Raw genomic sequence first — 17,596 nt, forward strand, 5'->3', positions numbered from 1 at the left:
AAGTGATTTGAAGTCAGCGACCTTAATCACTCGGCTACAGAGACCCCTAAATTTATCATCATGCAGCCACAGAGCGTATCGATATCTATCCTAACATATACTGCTTTTCCCGTATGAAGATAACCTTACACCGTGGCCAGCTGGTTAAGACATCCGACTCAGGAATGGTACGTCGAGCGTTCGAGTCCCAATGGGAACCGTTCCAATGTGGTCGGTTGGTGAGTCACTACCTAGTCAAAGAAAGGTAATTGTTGCATTCGGTGCCTCCATAAAAGAGTGCTTAAGGTCGCTGACTTCAAATCACTTGCCACTCACTGATGTGAGTCCGCGGCTCAAGTGGGGTGAAGAATTCTTCACGTGCATCCATCAGCTGGCTTACGGAAGACTAGTGATTCTACCTAGGTGCCCGCTCGTGATGAAATTATGCCTGAAGGGACAACTGAGGTCTTCTTTCACCATGTATAACTGGAAATTTGCCATATGACCTATATTTAAGTTGTGGTTACGTTAAACCCGACAAAAAGAACTGTTGCCTTCACTCTTCACATTTGATATGATCCCGGTTTCTGGTACACCATGTATTTCAATCATTTTAGATTTTAGACGTCATTTTTGTGGGGACATAAAGCGTTCAGGTTACGGGGATCGAAATCTCTCTTCACTACCGTAAATGTGGGGACATTTTACATCAAGCTTCTATGTGATGGAGATTGCCACTGTGACGTCATATCCGTTTATCTGCCGATAAGCTGACCTATGGTTCAATATGAGAGAAAAATGAGACTCTCACTTCACTATGGGGACAACATTTAAAGTTGATAAAAATACATTTGACATGCTAATAGGTAAAATAAGCGACCGTAATTACAGGGACATGGGTATGTCCCCACAAAAATTTATGTAGTGTTGGTCTGTAACGGACAAATGTCCACACAATAACGGAATTACAAGTCCTCCCTAGAGAGAGGGAGAGAGAGAGAGAGAGAGAGAAAGGGAGATAGAGAGCCGTTTAACTTTTGCGGCAAAAAGTTCTGGGAGGTGTTCTTAGTATACCCGCCTTTTGAAAGATAAAAAGTAGACATGTAAGGGCGTCAGAAGCAGTTTTATGATAGGTGGGTAGCACAACGGTTACCTATATTTTTTGTCATAATTATACAGTTGCAGGTGGATGTTGCACACAACCTGGCACTCCAGTATAAAAAGCACCAGAAGTGCTTTTGTCAGCCTCAAAAGCTACAGATGTATGGAGTTTATCTGCTACTGTGGTGGATCTTCTTTCCGACGAAGTGATCTGGAAGGAATCAAATGACGCAAAAAAACGGAAGTACTTTGGAAAAATACATCTATGAGTCGATGCAAACTAAGAAACAGCCAGACGCACTTAAAAGTCTTGAAAGTAAAGATCTTCCTCTAGAACGAAGGAAGTGTTTCGAATGGTTTGAACTACAAACAATCTGCAAAACCATCTGCAAGAAATATCTGTCGAATTTCAGAGAAAGCTTAGAAGACCAGGAGGTTTCTTTGCAGAACTGCTTTTTCAAAGCTAAAGAATGTTTAACCGAGCGATACGACTTTTCTCTTTTCGACAAATATCGTTCCGAGAGACTAGCAATATTCAGCTTTTAGAATATGTCCAAACTGTAGTGAATTTGGTCTTTTCAGTTCTTATTATTGACATAGTAATGTTTTGGCATTTTTGAAGTGACCCTTTACACACCTGTTTCAGGCTTTATGATTGATCACTAAATGATGCTATATGTGCGCAACTATGTTATGAAACGCAACTTATTTTCTGAATTTCTAAGTTTCGTGATGATTTGAAATTTACATATTTTAGTTAAAATGAAGCTCAAGTACAGCTTTGTATTTGCCTGTCGATTGTTGTGTGTTATAAAACGCAATAACTTTGATGTTTCTTGGTAAAAGTTATATATTTTAGCTAACCAAATTAAAGCTTAATTGCAGCTTTTTAACTGCCCATGGTTACTGTTATAAAACGCAAATGATGTTTCTTGATAAAAGTTATATATTTTAATTAACCAAAATGAAGCTCAATTGCGGCTTTTTATGTATCTGTCGATTGGTGTCTGGTTATAAAAAAGCAACTTATTTGATGTTTCTTGATAAAAGTTACATATGTGCCAACTCAAGGGAAAGGGGATCTTAGACTATTTTCTGGAATTTCAAAAAAATGTATTTGTTTAATAGATCGACATCTTGTGAATATATCCTGAAAATTTTATGAAGTTATCTCAAAGTTTAAAAAAAAAATACCAGTAATTTAGGTTAACAAGGATGAGCCAACTTTGGCCTTGCGTTATGAATGTTTCTATAGTGGGTTATTTAAACAATCAAAGTCATTATTAAGTTGTTCTGGTATCACTATGTTCCTCAATAATATCATATTCCCATATTGAATTTTTCTTTACCTGGAAATTGGTATTCATTCTAAGAGAATCATCACCATTTTTTTAATTTCTGAAGGATTTCAAAAACTGGTTACCATGACAACAAAAAATATTTTTTACACTAAATTGTATCTTTATAATGCAGTTGAATTATACACCTAAACGGATATGTACAGATACACTGCTTACAGTTATATGTTTGCAATATTAATTTTCTGCAATTTTATTTTCCTTAGTGCCAATTAAACCCAAGTAACGCTGATTTCCTTTAGGCTTGAGGCGGCTCGTATCTTAGTTAACCAAAATAAAGCACAGTTGCAGCTTTTTAAATGTCTGTCGTTTGTTGTCTGTTTTAGAAAGCAACTTTTTGGATGTTTCTTGATAAGAACCTGAAAGTGAAATGCAGATTATTTCCATTTCTCGCAGCGTAAATAACAATTCACAAGTGAAAAGTCATAAGTGATAAGTCATAAGTCAAAAGTAAAAAGTTATAAATGAAAAGTCATTAGGCATAAGTCAAAAAGCATAAGTAAAACGTTATAAGTGAAAAGTCATAAGACACAAGTCATAAGGCAAACGTCGTAAATTAAAAGTCATAAGCGCAAAGTCAGAAAGGTAACAGAAGGTTGGTTTCCAAGAAAGGAAACATGTCTCCTCCAGTGACCTAGCAACGGAATAGAATCTCCGAAGTTGGCAGAATTCCAATCTTTTAAAAAGCTGCATATATATAAGAAACAGGCAAAATACATTGTCCTGAGTCGCTCGCCCGCACCTAGTAATAGATCAAATTATTAATTCTAGAGTGTTCACAAGTAAAAAGCAATAATTTGACTTAGTGACCTACTTTTAGATGTCACGTGATCCAGTTTCTAATTTGGTCTAGATATTATTGAGTTAATTATTCTGACCAAGTTTGATGAAGATCATCGAACCACAATTACAACCGCTGGAGTGTTCATAAGCTTTTTTTTTTCACAAAACTGACCTAGTGATCTAGTTTTTGAGTTCACGTGACCAGGGTTCGAACTTGACCATCACCAAGATAAACATATTGACCAAGTCTGATGAAGACAAGACCAAAATTTACGACCTCGAAATTGGTAACAAGGTTTTATATGTTTTGACCTCCTGTCCTAGTTTTTGACCTAAAAAAAATCATTTTCCATATTGACATAGATATTCTTAAGATAATCATTGTGACCAAGTTTAATGAACATCCAACCAAAAATGTGACATCTTGCGAAAACCAAGTTTTTGTCCATAATTTCACCTCTTGGCCTAGTTTTTAATCAAACATAACCGAATTTCAAAGTTGACATAGATATAATCAAGATAAACATTGTGACCAAGCCTGATGAAGATACGACCAAAAATATTACATTTAGCGTTGTAACAAGGTTTTATCATTAATTGAACTTGTAAACTAGGTTTGACCCAACTTGACCCAGTTTCGAACTTGACCTAGATATCACCAAAATATTTATTGTGATGAAGATCTGATAAAAAATGTTACTACTAGAGTGGTAACAAGGAAATGTTGACGCACACACGGACAGACGGATGCTCAAACGGACGACGGACGAAAGGAGATCACAAACACTGACCTTGTCACTCTGTTACAGTTGAGCTTAAAAGCTCGTCTGAACATGACCCCCTACGGCCGGTCATCATACGCGCGGAAAGTTTGGAGATGACTTCAGTGAGACTAGGTATTTGCGTTCACCCACGTGGCTGTAGGCTAAGATGCACATCATTTACCTCGGCAATAAACTTCAGCGTGCAAGCGGCCTAAATCCGAGAGCCATCGGTGCTTTTAATTGTGCATTGGCAAAGCTCGTTAAGTTGTGTAAGTTTTCATTCATTGTACAAGAATCGGCATTAACACTTAAAGAACCACCAAGAATTATAAAAACGACTATCATCGAGGGATTCTCTGTAAGCATTTTAGAAAACCAAACTTAATAAAACTACCATATATGGACGTACAGTTTGACTTCAAACTCATTTGTCATAATATTTTTGTATAGGTTGAAGCGTTGTATTTTCAGCTGTGATCTACTCACGGGTTTGGCTGTTAAATAGTTATGACTTCTCTGACTTTGTTTGATTTCATACCAAACAAAAATGCCTATTGATGTCCTTAAGGTAGCTATCGATAAGTTTGTTTTACCAGCGATGAAAACTTACAAAAAGTTTATATCTTTAAAACTACTTGCAATAAGTGTATATGAGTATACATTTTCTGTAAGATCTTGAAAAGCCCTTTTACATGGTGATATTGAGAATATACCTAAATTATTGAACAAAAAATGTTGGTCAACCAGTTATTTTTGAACGGGCCTTGAAATTTCATCATACCCCTATAATGTAAATTCTTTTTGCTATTTGTAGCAATTAAATAGCTTGAGGGAATCTTGTTACATTTTTTGCATCTGCAATGTAACAAAATGTACAGGCTATTGAGTACAGAAATCTTGAAAAGTACTCTACTCTGTAACAAAAATGTGTTTATAATTGAATGTATCATTTTATCAAATAACTGTGTAACGATTCCCTAAAGCTATCTTTATGCAATATTTTGTAAAAGATTTTTTTAAATATGGAATAAGATGGACTTGCAAGCTATAAAGGAAGACCCGTCAACTGATATTTTGCAAATAGTTATTGCTCAATATTAATTTACCACTGCCTTAAAATAACTATATAAGCATGTCAAATGATAGAACTTTCAAAGACCTTTCCAACTATTTATACTTCGTATACTTGTTTAAAATACTTTTAAAGATTAGAACAATTTTCTGATTTCCAGTTGCCACTTTTCAAAACTTATCTGTATTACCCTTTTCAGTAGTTTTATTATCAAAGTACGCACATGAAGTATACATTAGTACAAAGACAGTTTTTGGTCTGTTTATGTTTAATCAATTCTCGAAATTAAATTGTTCAACTCAGTATATGTGTAGTCGTAGTGCTGATTCATCGTCCAATGGCATCTGTAGGTCTGGCTTCAAAAGATGTGCTAATTCTTTGAATTCCACACAGTGCCTATTTGGATATGAATACAAACTTTGCAAACTTTTACGTCACTCGAGTCTTTTGCAGTGCCGATGTCGTTAATTTCAAACAGATCTGGTATAAAGAACAGTGTATCAGGTTTTCCACCAATAACCTGAGAACTGGTTTGTTCCCTTATCTCGTGAACGTTCCATTACTGTGCAATCCGGTCTAACTCGGTTTGTATGAGATCCATAAAACAAATTTTAAATTCTCACATTGTATTGCGTCCAGTTCATTGAATGTCCCTGTATCGCGTAAGTCTTTCCAGATTTTATTTGAAAAGGTTAATCCACCAATGGACTCCATTTTGTCATAATGTACCGCCACCACTTCACACTGCGCTGGTTAGATGTGCTTTTTCCAACGACAACGCAAACGGATCAGCAGCATCATACCGGACGTATTGCTGCAAAAGTAAAGCAATGGAGTTTCCGGTACCACCATCAGAACTTGGTATTCGAGGGACTTTTTATGCTCATTCAATGCATCTAAAAGTATATTGCAAACAAGTGTGGGTCATTATTTAAGTCCAAAATCTCTAACCATATTATTTTTCTACTAAACCCATCCACCGCACCATGAATACAAAATCCATACGGTTTAGTTAGTCATAACCGTCTATATGCTATATAAAATTGGGTCCTTTGGCACAGTGGACGCACTGGTGGAGACGATGTGCTTTCTGCAGCTCCACACCAACTGGATCCAGCACTGTCATTATTTCCATGACGTCGTTCCTTTTGACGCACAGATCTTAAAGCCTTTCGTAAAGTACTCTGCAATGAACATAGTTTTGTCGGTTATAGATGTTGATGGTAGGTACCTGGGCTCAGTAGCCTGATAATACCGAGCAGTATTATGAAGCAGACACAAAACACCATCCAAGTTTTCATCTTCATATTTTTCAGTCTAGTAGATGAGTCTGAAATACATGTTTATCTATGATATTAATCTCTGCATGGTACAAAATAGGTACAATTATTAAGTCCAAAATATTCCAGATCACTGACACGTGGGGTTCGGACCCCCACATACCCTATTTACCTCCGCTCCCGGTTAAATTTAGCCAATATTTTTTAGCATTTTACCATGTATTGAGCGTAGGTGACGATCATTAAACGCATTTTGTAACATTTCAGCGTGTATTTTTTTTTAAAATTTATTTTTACCATCAATGCTCTCAATATGACAAAATTTGAAACATCGCACGAACAATGGGAACACTTGCTTGCGCTGGACCCTCGCTTTGTTAGCGAATGTCATAAACCGGATACCAAAATTGATTCTCGTACGGCTGTGTTAAACCAGATCATCACTTTTTTATGTAAACAAACCTCGTGTAACACGTGCTGAAGCGATAATCCGGTATAATGTACACATGTAGTCGAAACGGTATCAATTTTAGTATCCGGCAATCATATGCGCAGTTCAAAGCTGGGACATACGAGTATCAACACGAAGTATGTGCTGAAAAAACAATGCTGAGGTACTAAACTGAACAAACTAAGATGTAAAACAATTTTCTGAATTGATATTGTTGAATGAGCATGAACATCTATTACATAGAACATGGGTATAACAGTAATTGAACAACTCCCTCCTTGTGTACTGATATTGTTCTAATATGTCTTGGCCAATTAAGCTATAATAATGATAGCTGTTACAAAGGGAACGTGGACTTTCTGTGGTATTTCTGATATATGATAAATGCTTTGTTGAAATAGCGCATTGCAGTTTAACAGTGATAAATATTTGTCTAGATCTGTTATGACCTAGATTTAGAGTCTATTTAGTTACTGATAAAATATATTTAGTTATTTACAACCTAATATTCCTCCCATAGGAGAGTAGAATATGGTCTTTGTTGACAGGCGATCTCTCGACTCAGTGAACTTTACAGTTACTATGGTTCAACCGGGAGGAGAAAATAGCGGCTGTATATATACGAGCATCCTTTATTCAGGGAGTGATTTGATTGTATAACAAATGTTTTCAATTATCTTTAAAGTGCTTTAAAATATAAAATCGTAAACCACGTGTCCCTCATTTCTTTTCCACCAGTTGCACCGATAATAAAGTTACTACAGTTTTTCCTTTGTTCTTTCAAACATTTCATGGCCCTATAATTATTGGTTTCCATGTCTTTTTCTTCAAGTGTTTTGTACTTTAGCCCCTGTACATTATGCATAACATAACCAAACAGTAACACATCATCATAGGGATAAAAGGGAGTTTTAGTTGCTGATTTGTACAAAGACGGCATTATGTCATTTGTCATACTAACAAATTTCCCTTTGCAAAATGGTTTGTAGAATTTCTCACCCCTGAAATGATTCTCACTGACATACCACTTATCTTTTTTATTTCTGAAAATTCTACCGGCTTTATAGTCACAGTAAACATTTGTTGGCAAGATCGACGTGTAAAGATTCCGAAAATAGATGAATATATTCACTAAAAAGTCATCGTCACTTTTCACAATCAATTTTGCATTTCGACAACGTTCCGTTAGCCATTTATATCCCATTACAACCTTGTGTGTAAGATTTAAGTAAGCGTCAATAAAATCTCCCTGTAATACATCTTTGTATTTTTTAAACTCCTTTTCTACACCTGCTTGAACAGATGGGTTTACGTTTCTACCAAGAAGGAATAAAACCCTGACGGTGCCCAAATGAGAATAATACGTATCATTAGTCCAAGTTTTCCTTATAGCTTGCCTCTGATCAAAGTGGTCTGTTGCTGAATTCACTACCACAAGCACGGTCAAATTTTTCACAGATGAACAGAGTTCCTCATTCTCAGTTAGATATGTAACGTTCATAGGATACTCTGGATGTGTCCAGTTGATAAGTTCAGTCAAATTGGGTTGCATTTCGACAGGATACTTAAGTCCTTTTTTCACCTCTCCGTGTCTGTAGACAGCCGTTGTAGGTTTTGTTTTATTCGTTTCCTTTTCATAATATACTTTTTTACTTTCAAGATTTTCATTTTTAGACTCAATAAGTGTAGTCAGTGGCTTGCTAAGCAGATTCTGAGATATATCCAAATTAGAATAAAACATGAACATTAATACAAATACATGAACAGAGCACAAAAACAATAACCAGTTTTCTTGTGAAGATATTAACTCCCATCTTTCTATAAGTTTGTAAATATGAGCAGTCCGCATGTGTTGATACACATTGTATCCTGTTTCCAATATCAATACAGCACTAACATCTTTCTGATGTTTACACATCAAGAATCCTCCGTGAATTGTCGATATAATTTAAGTCTTTTAGCGAATTTATAATCTCACGCAAATCGAAAATCTAGACATAGTACTAGAGATCAATCAATGACACAAATAATAATCCTTCCCTGAATTAACCTGTATGACACCTGTATGATACCAGTTAATAAGAAAAAATGAAGTAACTACATTTGTATATGGTTTAAAACTTAGTGATAAGTCATTTCATTGTAATTTCAGATTTCATGGTAAATGCTGAAGAGTTTTTTCTTGTTTTTATATATGATGTGTGATATAGTAGAAATACCATTATATCTAAATTTCAGCTTAAATAGTGGATCTGAATTCTTCTATTAGACTTAAACCATTTTCCGATGTCATACAATAATCATGTATTTGACCACATTTTTGCATTGAGTTAAATTATTCCTGCAGTAATCCAAGTATAATTGGGAATTAGATATTGATGTATGATATTTCCTACCAACATGAAGCCCCTATCTCGAATTGAACATAGTCTCTTGGATGCATCAGAACATGCCGAAGCTCAATACTGACAAAACTGAGGTCATTTTGTTTCACACAAGTCACACAAAAATACCCGAAGATATCTGCGTGAAAGTAGGACCCTCTCAGATTAAACCATCAATTTGTGTGAAGAATCTAGGTACTAGAATGGATTCAAACATGGTCATGACACAGCATGTTAACTCTCTTTGTAGAGCTAGTTATGCACATTAGGCAGTACATCACAGCTGATTCTACCAAGTCTCTTGTGAACTCTCTGGTTACATTGAAAGTGGACTACTGTAATTCGCTGCTGTATGAAATTTCCAAAGACACACTGCAAAAACGTCAATGTGTACAAAACACAGCGGCCCGCATCATAACCAAAACTCCACGATACGATCACATCACGCCGGTCTTGAAGGAGTTGCAGTGGCTTCCGGTTCAGCACCGCATTGAGATCAAAATCTTGACACTTACATACAAAGTCATGCACAATGAATCTCCGAAGTACATTGTCGATATGCTGGACATGTACAAGACTCGTAGAGACTTAAGGTCGGCGAATGGCCCGGTATCTTTGGTTGTACCGAGGAGTCGAACAGTAAAGTATGGTGACAGAAGTTTCAAGCATGTAGCTCCAAAGCTTTGGATTGCCCTACCAGCAAGCATCAGAGATTCAAGCTCACTGTCCGCATTTAAAAAATCTTTAAAAACGTATCTCTTCACACATGTTATATAAAATAACAAAATCTGAAATACTGTTGAAAATGGCGTTAAACCCAAAACAAACCATGACATGTTTGTTTCGTGTTGGGAAACGGATTGCTCTCGTATGTAATTTAACGTTGAACATAGTTTATGGATGATCTTGTTTTAAACTTTTTACTATTCCTTTTAATCTTTTACCAATATATTTACATGTATGTATATGTATGTATGTGTTCTTTATGTTTTTGTAAAGCACTTTTGAACGTACATATTTTGTATGAAAAGAGTGCTATATAAGTGTGATATAATAATAATAATAATTATGCTTCAAAATGATTAAATCAAGACTTATGTATTGTATTCCATTTTAAACAACCAAAGTTATTTTTTAATTGCGTTCCATAATTTAAAATTTTAGGTACTTTGTCTAGTAAATCGTAATCGATCCTTGTACGCAAACACCGAGATATTTCAGATATCAAAGTATCTTGTAAATGAAAAAGATGGAGCTTTGGTTTAAACAATGGTCATGTGCCAACCTCAGTGAAATTTGGGATATGCATGAACACACTTGCTTTTATTTATTTGCAGAAGGCCAAACTTAACACTTGTATCATCGGATTTATTTACGACATGAAACATTTTAGAATTTTATGAAACGGTGTATAAACACTGTCAGAATAATTTGCATTTTGAAGATGCATAAGCAGTAATTAAGCACAGATAGTGCATGACTCAATCTGCATTTTATTATTGCTTTAATTATAGTGGATTTGTTGTAAATAATAGAATTGGGGTCATTTAAATGGCTAATGTGGGTTAATTATGGTGATAGCGATCACTGCATCACGCATCATGTTATAAACTATTTGTTAGAGCAAGTACTCATCGTAAAATAATTTGTACTTTGACCAACAAGAAACAAGTTTTAAATAGCACCAATCAAGGTGCACTTCTACTAGGGTATAAATAGACAAACGGATGACAATGAATTCATTAAATCAGACGCAGTGGTCCAGTAGTAACAATGTTTGACTACGAAACCAGGGGTCGTGAGTTCGAGTCACCGCTCCTCCAACTAAATTACTTACACTGGGATAAGGGTCCCGTGTTGCTAGCAGGCTAAAGAACCAGGGAAGCTTCTGGAATTGGAGTGTCTTCTGTATCTTGCACTATCCTCCGACTAACATTACTATAGATAGATAGATTTATTCAGGTATAAGATCATATATACAATTTAAAATTACAAATATCGCATGAAGTAAGATAAGTTTTGTACCATAACAGTCTTCTGGATTTGAAAAATAGCGTTCATTGCCTGGCCTGCAATTATATTCTGTGCTTCAGAAAACCTCCTGTTAAAAATACTATACCTAAATATGTAAACTTGTTAACAATGTCTATAACGAAATCTTTATATATAATATGAGTACCTGCAGGTAATATGTCACCTTTCCTAAAATCATTATTTTTGTTTTAGTAGCGTTAACACTAAGCTTCCACCTATCGCAGTAGTCTGAAAGAATATTAAGACTCTTTCGTAAATCTTCTTTGGTACTAGCAAAAACTACAATATCATCAGCCTGTAGTGTGTCAAATGGTCTACTGATGCGTCTAGTGTGGTGTGCTGTGTGTTGTGTGCTTGTCACCTTCCGCTTTCAGCCTCTGCCGCTGGCTAGCCCCTTGGGCAAAAAGGGGGCCGAGTGCGTAAGTCTTCCCTGCCAGTACATAGCCTCTCTGTAGACAAGCCCTATGCAGTGCCTTCTCGTGGCGACACACGGATACTGAGCACTCTGCGGCCTCAGGCAGAACTGTATAGGACTTGGAGGAGGTCTGGCCCCAGACATGCTGCATGCAAGGCCCACCGGTGCGTGGATATGTCCTGCTGCCCATGAACAGATTCCCTGTGATTCCAGGGTAGGTTTTTTTTGGCCAGAATCTAAGGGAGAGGTAACCCCGACAAATTACCTAGACAACTGAAGACAGATGTACCAGGCCAGTTGGCGCTCTCTAACAAACCATGGTACAATGCGTTTACTACACCATGACTACACAATCACCTAGATTTAGTTGTGATGGCGCTGGTTCTTTGAGATCCTTCCAGGCAGAATCAGTGCCGGGCTCTGAGCCTCGACAGAGCCCACCTCATACTACTGGAGGTAACTCCCATCGCCTTAGAACTAGAAGACGAGGGAGGAAATCTACTGACCACACGGGAACAAAAAAGAAGCCAGTGCAACCTTTCAAGGCTATGCATTGGAATGCAGAAGGACTCCTCAATAAGAAAATTGACTTAGAGAATATCTGATTGATGAGGACATTCAGGTCTGCTGCATCCAAGAGACTCACCTTAGAGAGGAAACATCCTTCAAGGTTAGAGGCTACCAGTGCTTCCGTTGTGACAGGTTGGGTAGGAGCAAGGGAGGAATCCTAACACTGGTGAGAAACAACATAGCAGCAACGCAGATCACCGTGCACATTGATGACTCCGAGTATCAGGTGTTACGCCTAAAACTTAAAGATGTGGAGTTAAATGTTGTCAGCCTCTACTCCCTAAATGACAAACCTCTATCCCTTGACACGATCCCAGTGGAGGACTCAAACTTCCTAGTCATTGGCGATTTCAACAGCCAGTCACAGAGCTGGGGATATGACCACATAGACATGCGGGGAGAAGAGGTAGAGTCCTGGCAAGATGATCACAACTTGTTGCTGATCAACAACCCCGACGACCAGGACACTTTCTATTCCAGACGTTGGCACACCACTTCCACTCCTGATCTTGGTTTCTGCACTGAAGACATCCACAAGAACATTGCAAGAGAAGTAGGACGGCAACTAGGCGGTAGCGATCACCGTCCTGTTTACCTCACCTTGCAATACAGGACCATACAGGAACCAAGCTTACCTCGCTGGAACTACAAAAAGGCTAATTGGAAAAATACAGAGAGCTTACAGATGAAACCTGCAGACAGATTCGAACTGAAGGCAGGGACATCAACAAAGTCACAAAGGACTTCAATGCAGCCCTACTCCAGGCAGCCAAAAATGTATTCCTAGAGGTTCCAGGAGAGATTACAAGCCATACTGGAACAAGGATCTAGAGGGCCTTCAGGAGGAGTTGTCAGAAGCCAGACGAGAGGCTGAAACACAACCGTCCCAAACCAACAACATAAAACTCTAAAAGGTAAGGGCCAAGTTTCTGAGAGCAAAGATCCAGGCCAGAAGGGAGAGCTGGAAAGAAAAAACTGCCTCACTCAATTTAGAAAGAGAGTACAAAGCTTTGGAAACTTACACGGCAACTGAATGATGAAGGCGGAAGCGAACAAGGCACTACATCTGTAGATGAAAATGGTTCTCTGCTGACTGGAAAACAGGCTGCAAATAAGTTTGCCTAAAAACTACGAAAAAGTAATTAACATCACAGTCAACAGAGGACGGCAAAGAGAAGTTAGAAGGGAGGAAAGAGAGAGAAGATCCAAAAAGTCCAAGGAAGAAGTGATGGAAACAAGCCTCACACTAAATGAGCTACTTACAGCACTGAAGAAGCTCAAGGCCAAGAAATCACCAGGACCAGACCACATCACCAATGAGATGCTGACCCATATGGGAAGTTTTGCTACGAAAACACTTCTAGATGTCTTCAATCTGAGCTGGAAGGAGGGGAAACCTCCACAGGTCTGGAAAGAGGCGATCATTGCACCTATCCTAAAACGTGGAAAGGACCAAAAGGCAAGTAGCCAGCTATCGCCCTATTAGTCTCACCAGCACAGTGGGGAAGACTATGGAAATCATCATAAACCAACGCATGAAGTGGTACTTGGAAAGTAACAATATCTTGGCCCACCAACAGGCTGGCTTCAGGTCATTCCGGTCAACAGAGGATCAAACAACATACCTTGCACAAGAAATCGAAAATGCCTTTCAGGCAAAAATGGTTACTCTAGTGACATGGGTAGACCTTCAGAGAGCATTTGACAAGGTACGGGTGGATGGTCTTCTGATGAAACTACAGAGGAATGGTGTTGGAGGCACCATGTACAGATGGATAAAGTCCTATCTCTTCAACCGAAGGGCTAGAGTGAACCTTGATGGAACCTCTAGTCATAAGTTTCTGCAGAGAAATTGAGTTCCCCAAGGAGCAATACTCTCTCCTACTCTCTTTCTTCTCTTCATCAACGATATGGTGGCTGAACTTCCAAGAGGAGTCAAAGCTGCTCTCTACGCGGATGATTTGGTGCTTTGGTGCTCAGAGGAATATGCAACAACTGCTAACTACAGGATGCAAGAAGCCACATACAGGCTTTCAGCCTGGGCAGAAGAATGGTGTGTTCAGATCAACACTGAGAAGTCCTGCACAACCCTGTTTTCACTGTCACCAAAGCAGACAGATGCTGGCTATATTAAGATTTGTGACACCCCACTTGCAGAAGTGGAGGAGGCAACATATCTGGGAGTAACGTTCGACAGGCGCCTTACATGGAAGGCACATCTAACCAACGCAGAAAGCAAGGCACGAAAAAAGCTTCCCATTCTACGGAAACTTGCTGGTACAAACTGGGGAGCACACGAAAACATACTCAAGACAGTATACCTTGGGACCATCAGACCCATCCTAGAGTATGGCTCCTCGGTTTGGATAACAGCAGCCAAGACAAATCAGCAGAGGTTAGACAAGGTGCAAAATCAGGCTCTTAGGATCATTACGGGAGCACTGAAATCAACACCCATTAAGGCCATGGAAGACGCTACCGCCATCCCTCCACTTGCCAAGAGAAGAGAGTCCAAAACTCTGGTACAAACCAGCAAATACCAATACCTTCCAGATCATCCCATGAAAGCCAAATTAGAAGGGCTTACCAAAAATCGTTTAAAAAGAAGCAGCTTTGCACATGAAGCCAAGAAGCTCAACAAAACCTTTGCAGAGCATCTTGGACAACCCACTACTCCCTTCACTGTTCAAAATCTACCAGAGCCATGGAATTATGACCAATCCAACTAGACTATACGTACCAATGTTCCTGGTCTTCCCCCAGGTACTTCAGATGAAATGACCAACTTGTCCTTTACACAGGCCATGATCCAAGACTCATATCCGTCAGAGACATGGACACATGTGTACACAGACGGCTCAGCCTCAGCTGCAATAAAAGGCGGAGGAGCTCGCATCTTCATACTGTATACCTCGGGAAGATCAGAGACAAGTAGTATCCCAACCGGGAGGCACTGTACCAACTATAGAGCAGAGGTTGAGGCCATCAAACAAGCTATTATACTCATTGAGGAGTCTCCAGAGAGCTGCACTAACGTGGTTATCTTCACAGATGCTCTGTCAGTACTTCAAGCACTGGAAAATTCCAAACAAACATCCATCTCCAGGGCACTGTTCAGTCTATGCAAAACAAGAGTTGTGTCCTTACAATGGATACCTGCACACTGTGGTGTACCTGGAAATGAGAATGCAGACAGATTAGCCAAGCTTGGAGCTACAGACAACCAGCCACAAAATGCCATTACTCACGAGGAGAAGGTGACAATGATCAAAGCACTTACAAAGCCAAGGCCAACCAAGGATGACTACCACCTACTAGAAAGATGGGAACAAGTCATCATCTTTAGGCTCCGCACAGGACATAACAGGTTAAATGCCCACATGTGCACAAAGCTTAAATTGTCTCCCTCTCCGATGTGCCCCTGTGGTCTGGAACAGCAAACTGCTGAGCACATTCTGCAGAGATGCCCACGTCTGGAAAACCAAAGAAAAAATGTGTGGCCAAACAGCACCCCAATGAAAACCAAGGTGCACGGCAAGAAGGAGGACCTGAATAAGACAGCATCCTTCATTGCTGGATCAGGGGTGACAGTGTAGGCGGTGAACGCCAAGAAGAAGAAGAAGAAGATCAGCCTGTAAAATCAAAAACATTTTGAACATATCAATATCTATTCCAGGCATATCGCGGCTGATAAAACTATCTTCTAAGTCATTGAGGAACATTGGCAAAAGAAAGGGAGATAAGCACTCCCCGTCTTACGCCGAGTGTACATATATACTCATAACTAAGTTCATTACAATATTTTACTCTTGTTTTTACTGATGTATACATTGAACGTATAGTATTCAAAATTTGACCACGTGTTCCAAGCTTAATCATTTTATACCACATATTGTCTCTAACAATGTAAAAGCCTTTGTGAAAATCAATAAAGACACTAGAGTTGTCTCAACATTATTAATCATATGGCTAATCAAACCATGTAGCAAAAAATGTTATCATACTCGGCCTAAAACCTGCTTGTGCTTCAACGTATACACTGTATTTTTCTGCCTAATTAGATAGTCTGATATTTATTATGCGGGTAAATAATATTCCCAGAACGATAAGTAATACCCTTTTTTGGTTAAATAATAGAAGTAAAGATGGGATAAGCACCTATTTGCCGTGTATGATAAATTCATTTAATAAGCTGGTTAATTGCTTTTGTTACTTCTAACTTACTTATTTGGGTATTCAGTTCATCAAACATAATACTAAATCTTCCTTTTCATATTTCTCTATAAGATATATAACATCTTCATCTGGTGAATAAAAAGGATATTCTGGGTTGTTCACTGACTTAAAATATTGAGCAAAAATATCTAACTGTACATTTGACTGCTTTATGCATGCATTTCCTTTCAACATATTCCAGTAGAGTTTTGCATTTTTGAATTCAGATTCGGTAAGTTTCAAAGATTCAGCTTTGTCATAATCAAACCTACATTTCCTTAAACATGTTTTACTTTTAGATCAAGCATTACCTAAATTGAATCTATTTTCTTCATTTTTGTTTAAACTGTAGTCATTCAAAATTCTGTTAATTAAAAATATTTTTCTTCTCATAGCATTCTTCGTTAAACCATGACTGGTCAGAAATTATTACACTTTTTTGTTATCACTAATATTTCTTTTAAATAAAGGGGACGCAACTTCATCTATTATATTTGAAAAACTATCAATAAAAGCGTCAATATCCTGACTATCAACGGCTGACATTATTTTAACATTTAAACTGTTCAGTTTTTGTTCACAATTTTCATACAGCAGTTGATCTATATAATCAGATTTTATATCACCTGACCATTTATACTTATAATTAACACGTGAGAAAGAGGTTTTTATCAAAAGATGTATTTAGAACTGTATAAATCGCGACTTCAGTGCGAAATGATTTCAATGCTGAATGTATAACAGAAGTCAATGCGACAATTGTGCTTAACATACTGATCATATCATTTTTTTAAATTCGATTTGAATATAGCTTTTCAATATAATAAAGGTTATGCTTTCATCTTTTTCTCATTCAAATAAACACGTTTTCCGTTTAGTACATTGCAAAATAAAAGAATTAATGCATATATAGTCATATGGGGAAATTAGACCATCAATTATTCCCGCACCAGTGAAAATATCTTACACAGCGCAAAGAAGGATTCAGGCTCTTTAATCATATTTATGGAAAAAGTGTTATAGGTATTATAGCTTTGCAAACGGATGATATTCAAAAAGATATTGTGTTTGTAATGAATATTTAACTTTTAAAAAGAAAATGGCCTTTTTATGGTATAATTTATGTCTGTCTATCTACAATTAGATATGTAGTAAAATACGGATAATTTGCTGAAATTAGTTCTGTTTGA

General features: G+C 37.8%; 3 protein-coding genes across 3 annotated transcripts; 2 read left to right on the top strand and 1 right to left on the bottom strand.

Annotated features, from left to right (window-relative positions):
- Positions 1-7,467: 7,467 nt before the first annotated feature.
- LOC123525950 (beta-1,3-galactosyltransferase 1-like) lies at positions 7,468-8,706 on the bottom strand. The gene has a single exon (XM_045305111.1). It carries the CDS (start codon positions 8,704-8,706, stop codon positions 7,468-7,470), a length of 1,239 nt encoding a protein of 412 aa, XP_045161046.1.
- A 4,996-nt stretch (positions 8,707-13,702) lies between these two features.
- Positions 13,703-14,047, top strand: LOC128555444 (uncharacterized). Its single transcript, XM_053537721.1, has one exon. The coding sequence runs from the start codon at positions 13,703-13,705 to the stop codon at positions 14,045-14,047; it is 345 nt and encodes a 114-aa protein (XP_053393696.1).
- Positions 14,048-14,968: 921 nt separating this feature from the next.
- LOC123525949 (uncharacterized) lies at positions 14,969-15,787 on the top strand. Its single transcript, XM_045305110.2, has one exon. It carries the CDS (start codon positions 14,969-14,971, stop codon positions 15,785-15,787), a length of 819 nt encoding a protein of 272 aa, XP_045161045.2.
- Positions 15,788-17,596: the final 1,809 nt, after the last annotated feature.

This window comes from Mercenaria mercenaria, chromosome 3, assembly GCF_021730395.1.
Source record: "Mercenaria mercenaria strain notata chromosome 3, MADL_Memer_1, whole genome shotgun sequence".
In the NCBI taxonomy this organism is placed as follows: Eukaryota; Metazoa; Mollusca; class Bivalvia; order Venerida; family Veneridae; genus Mercenaria; species Mercenaria mercenaria.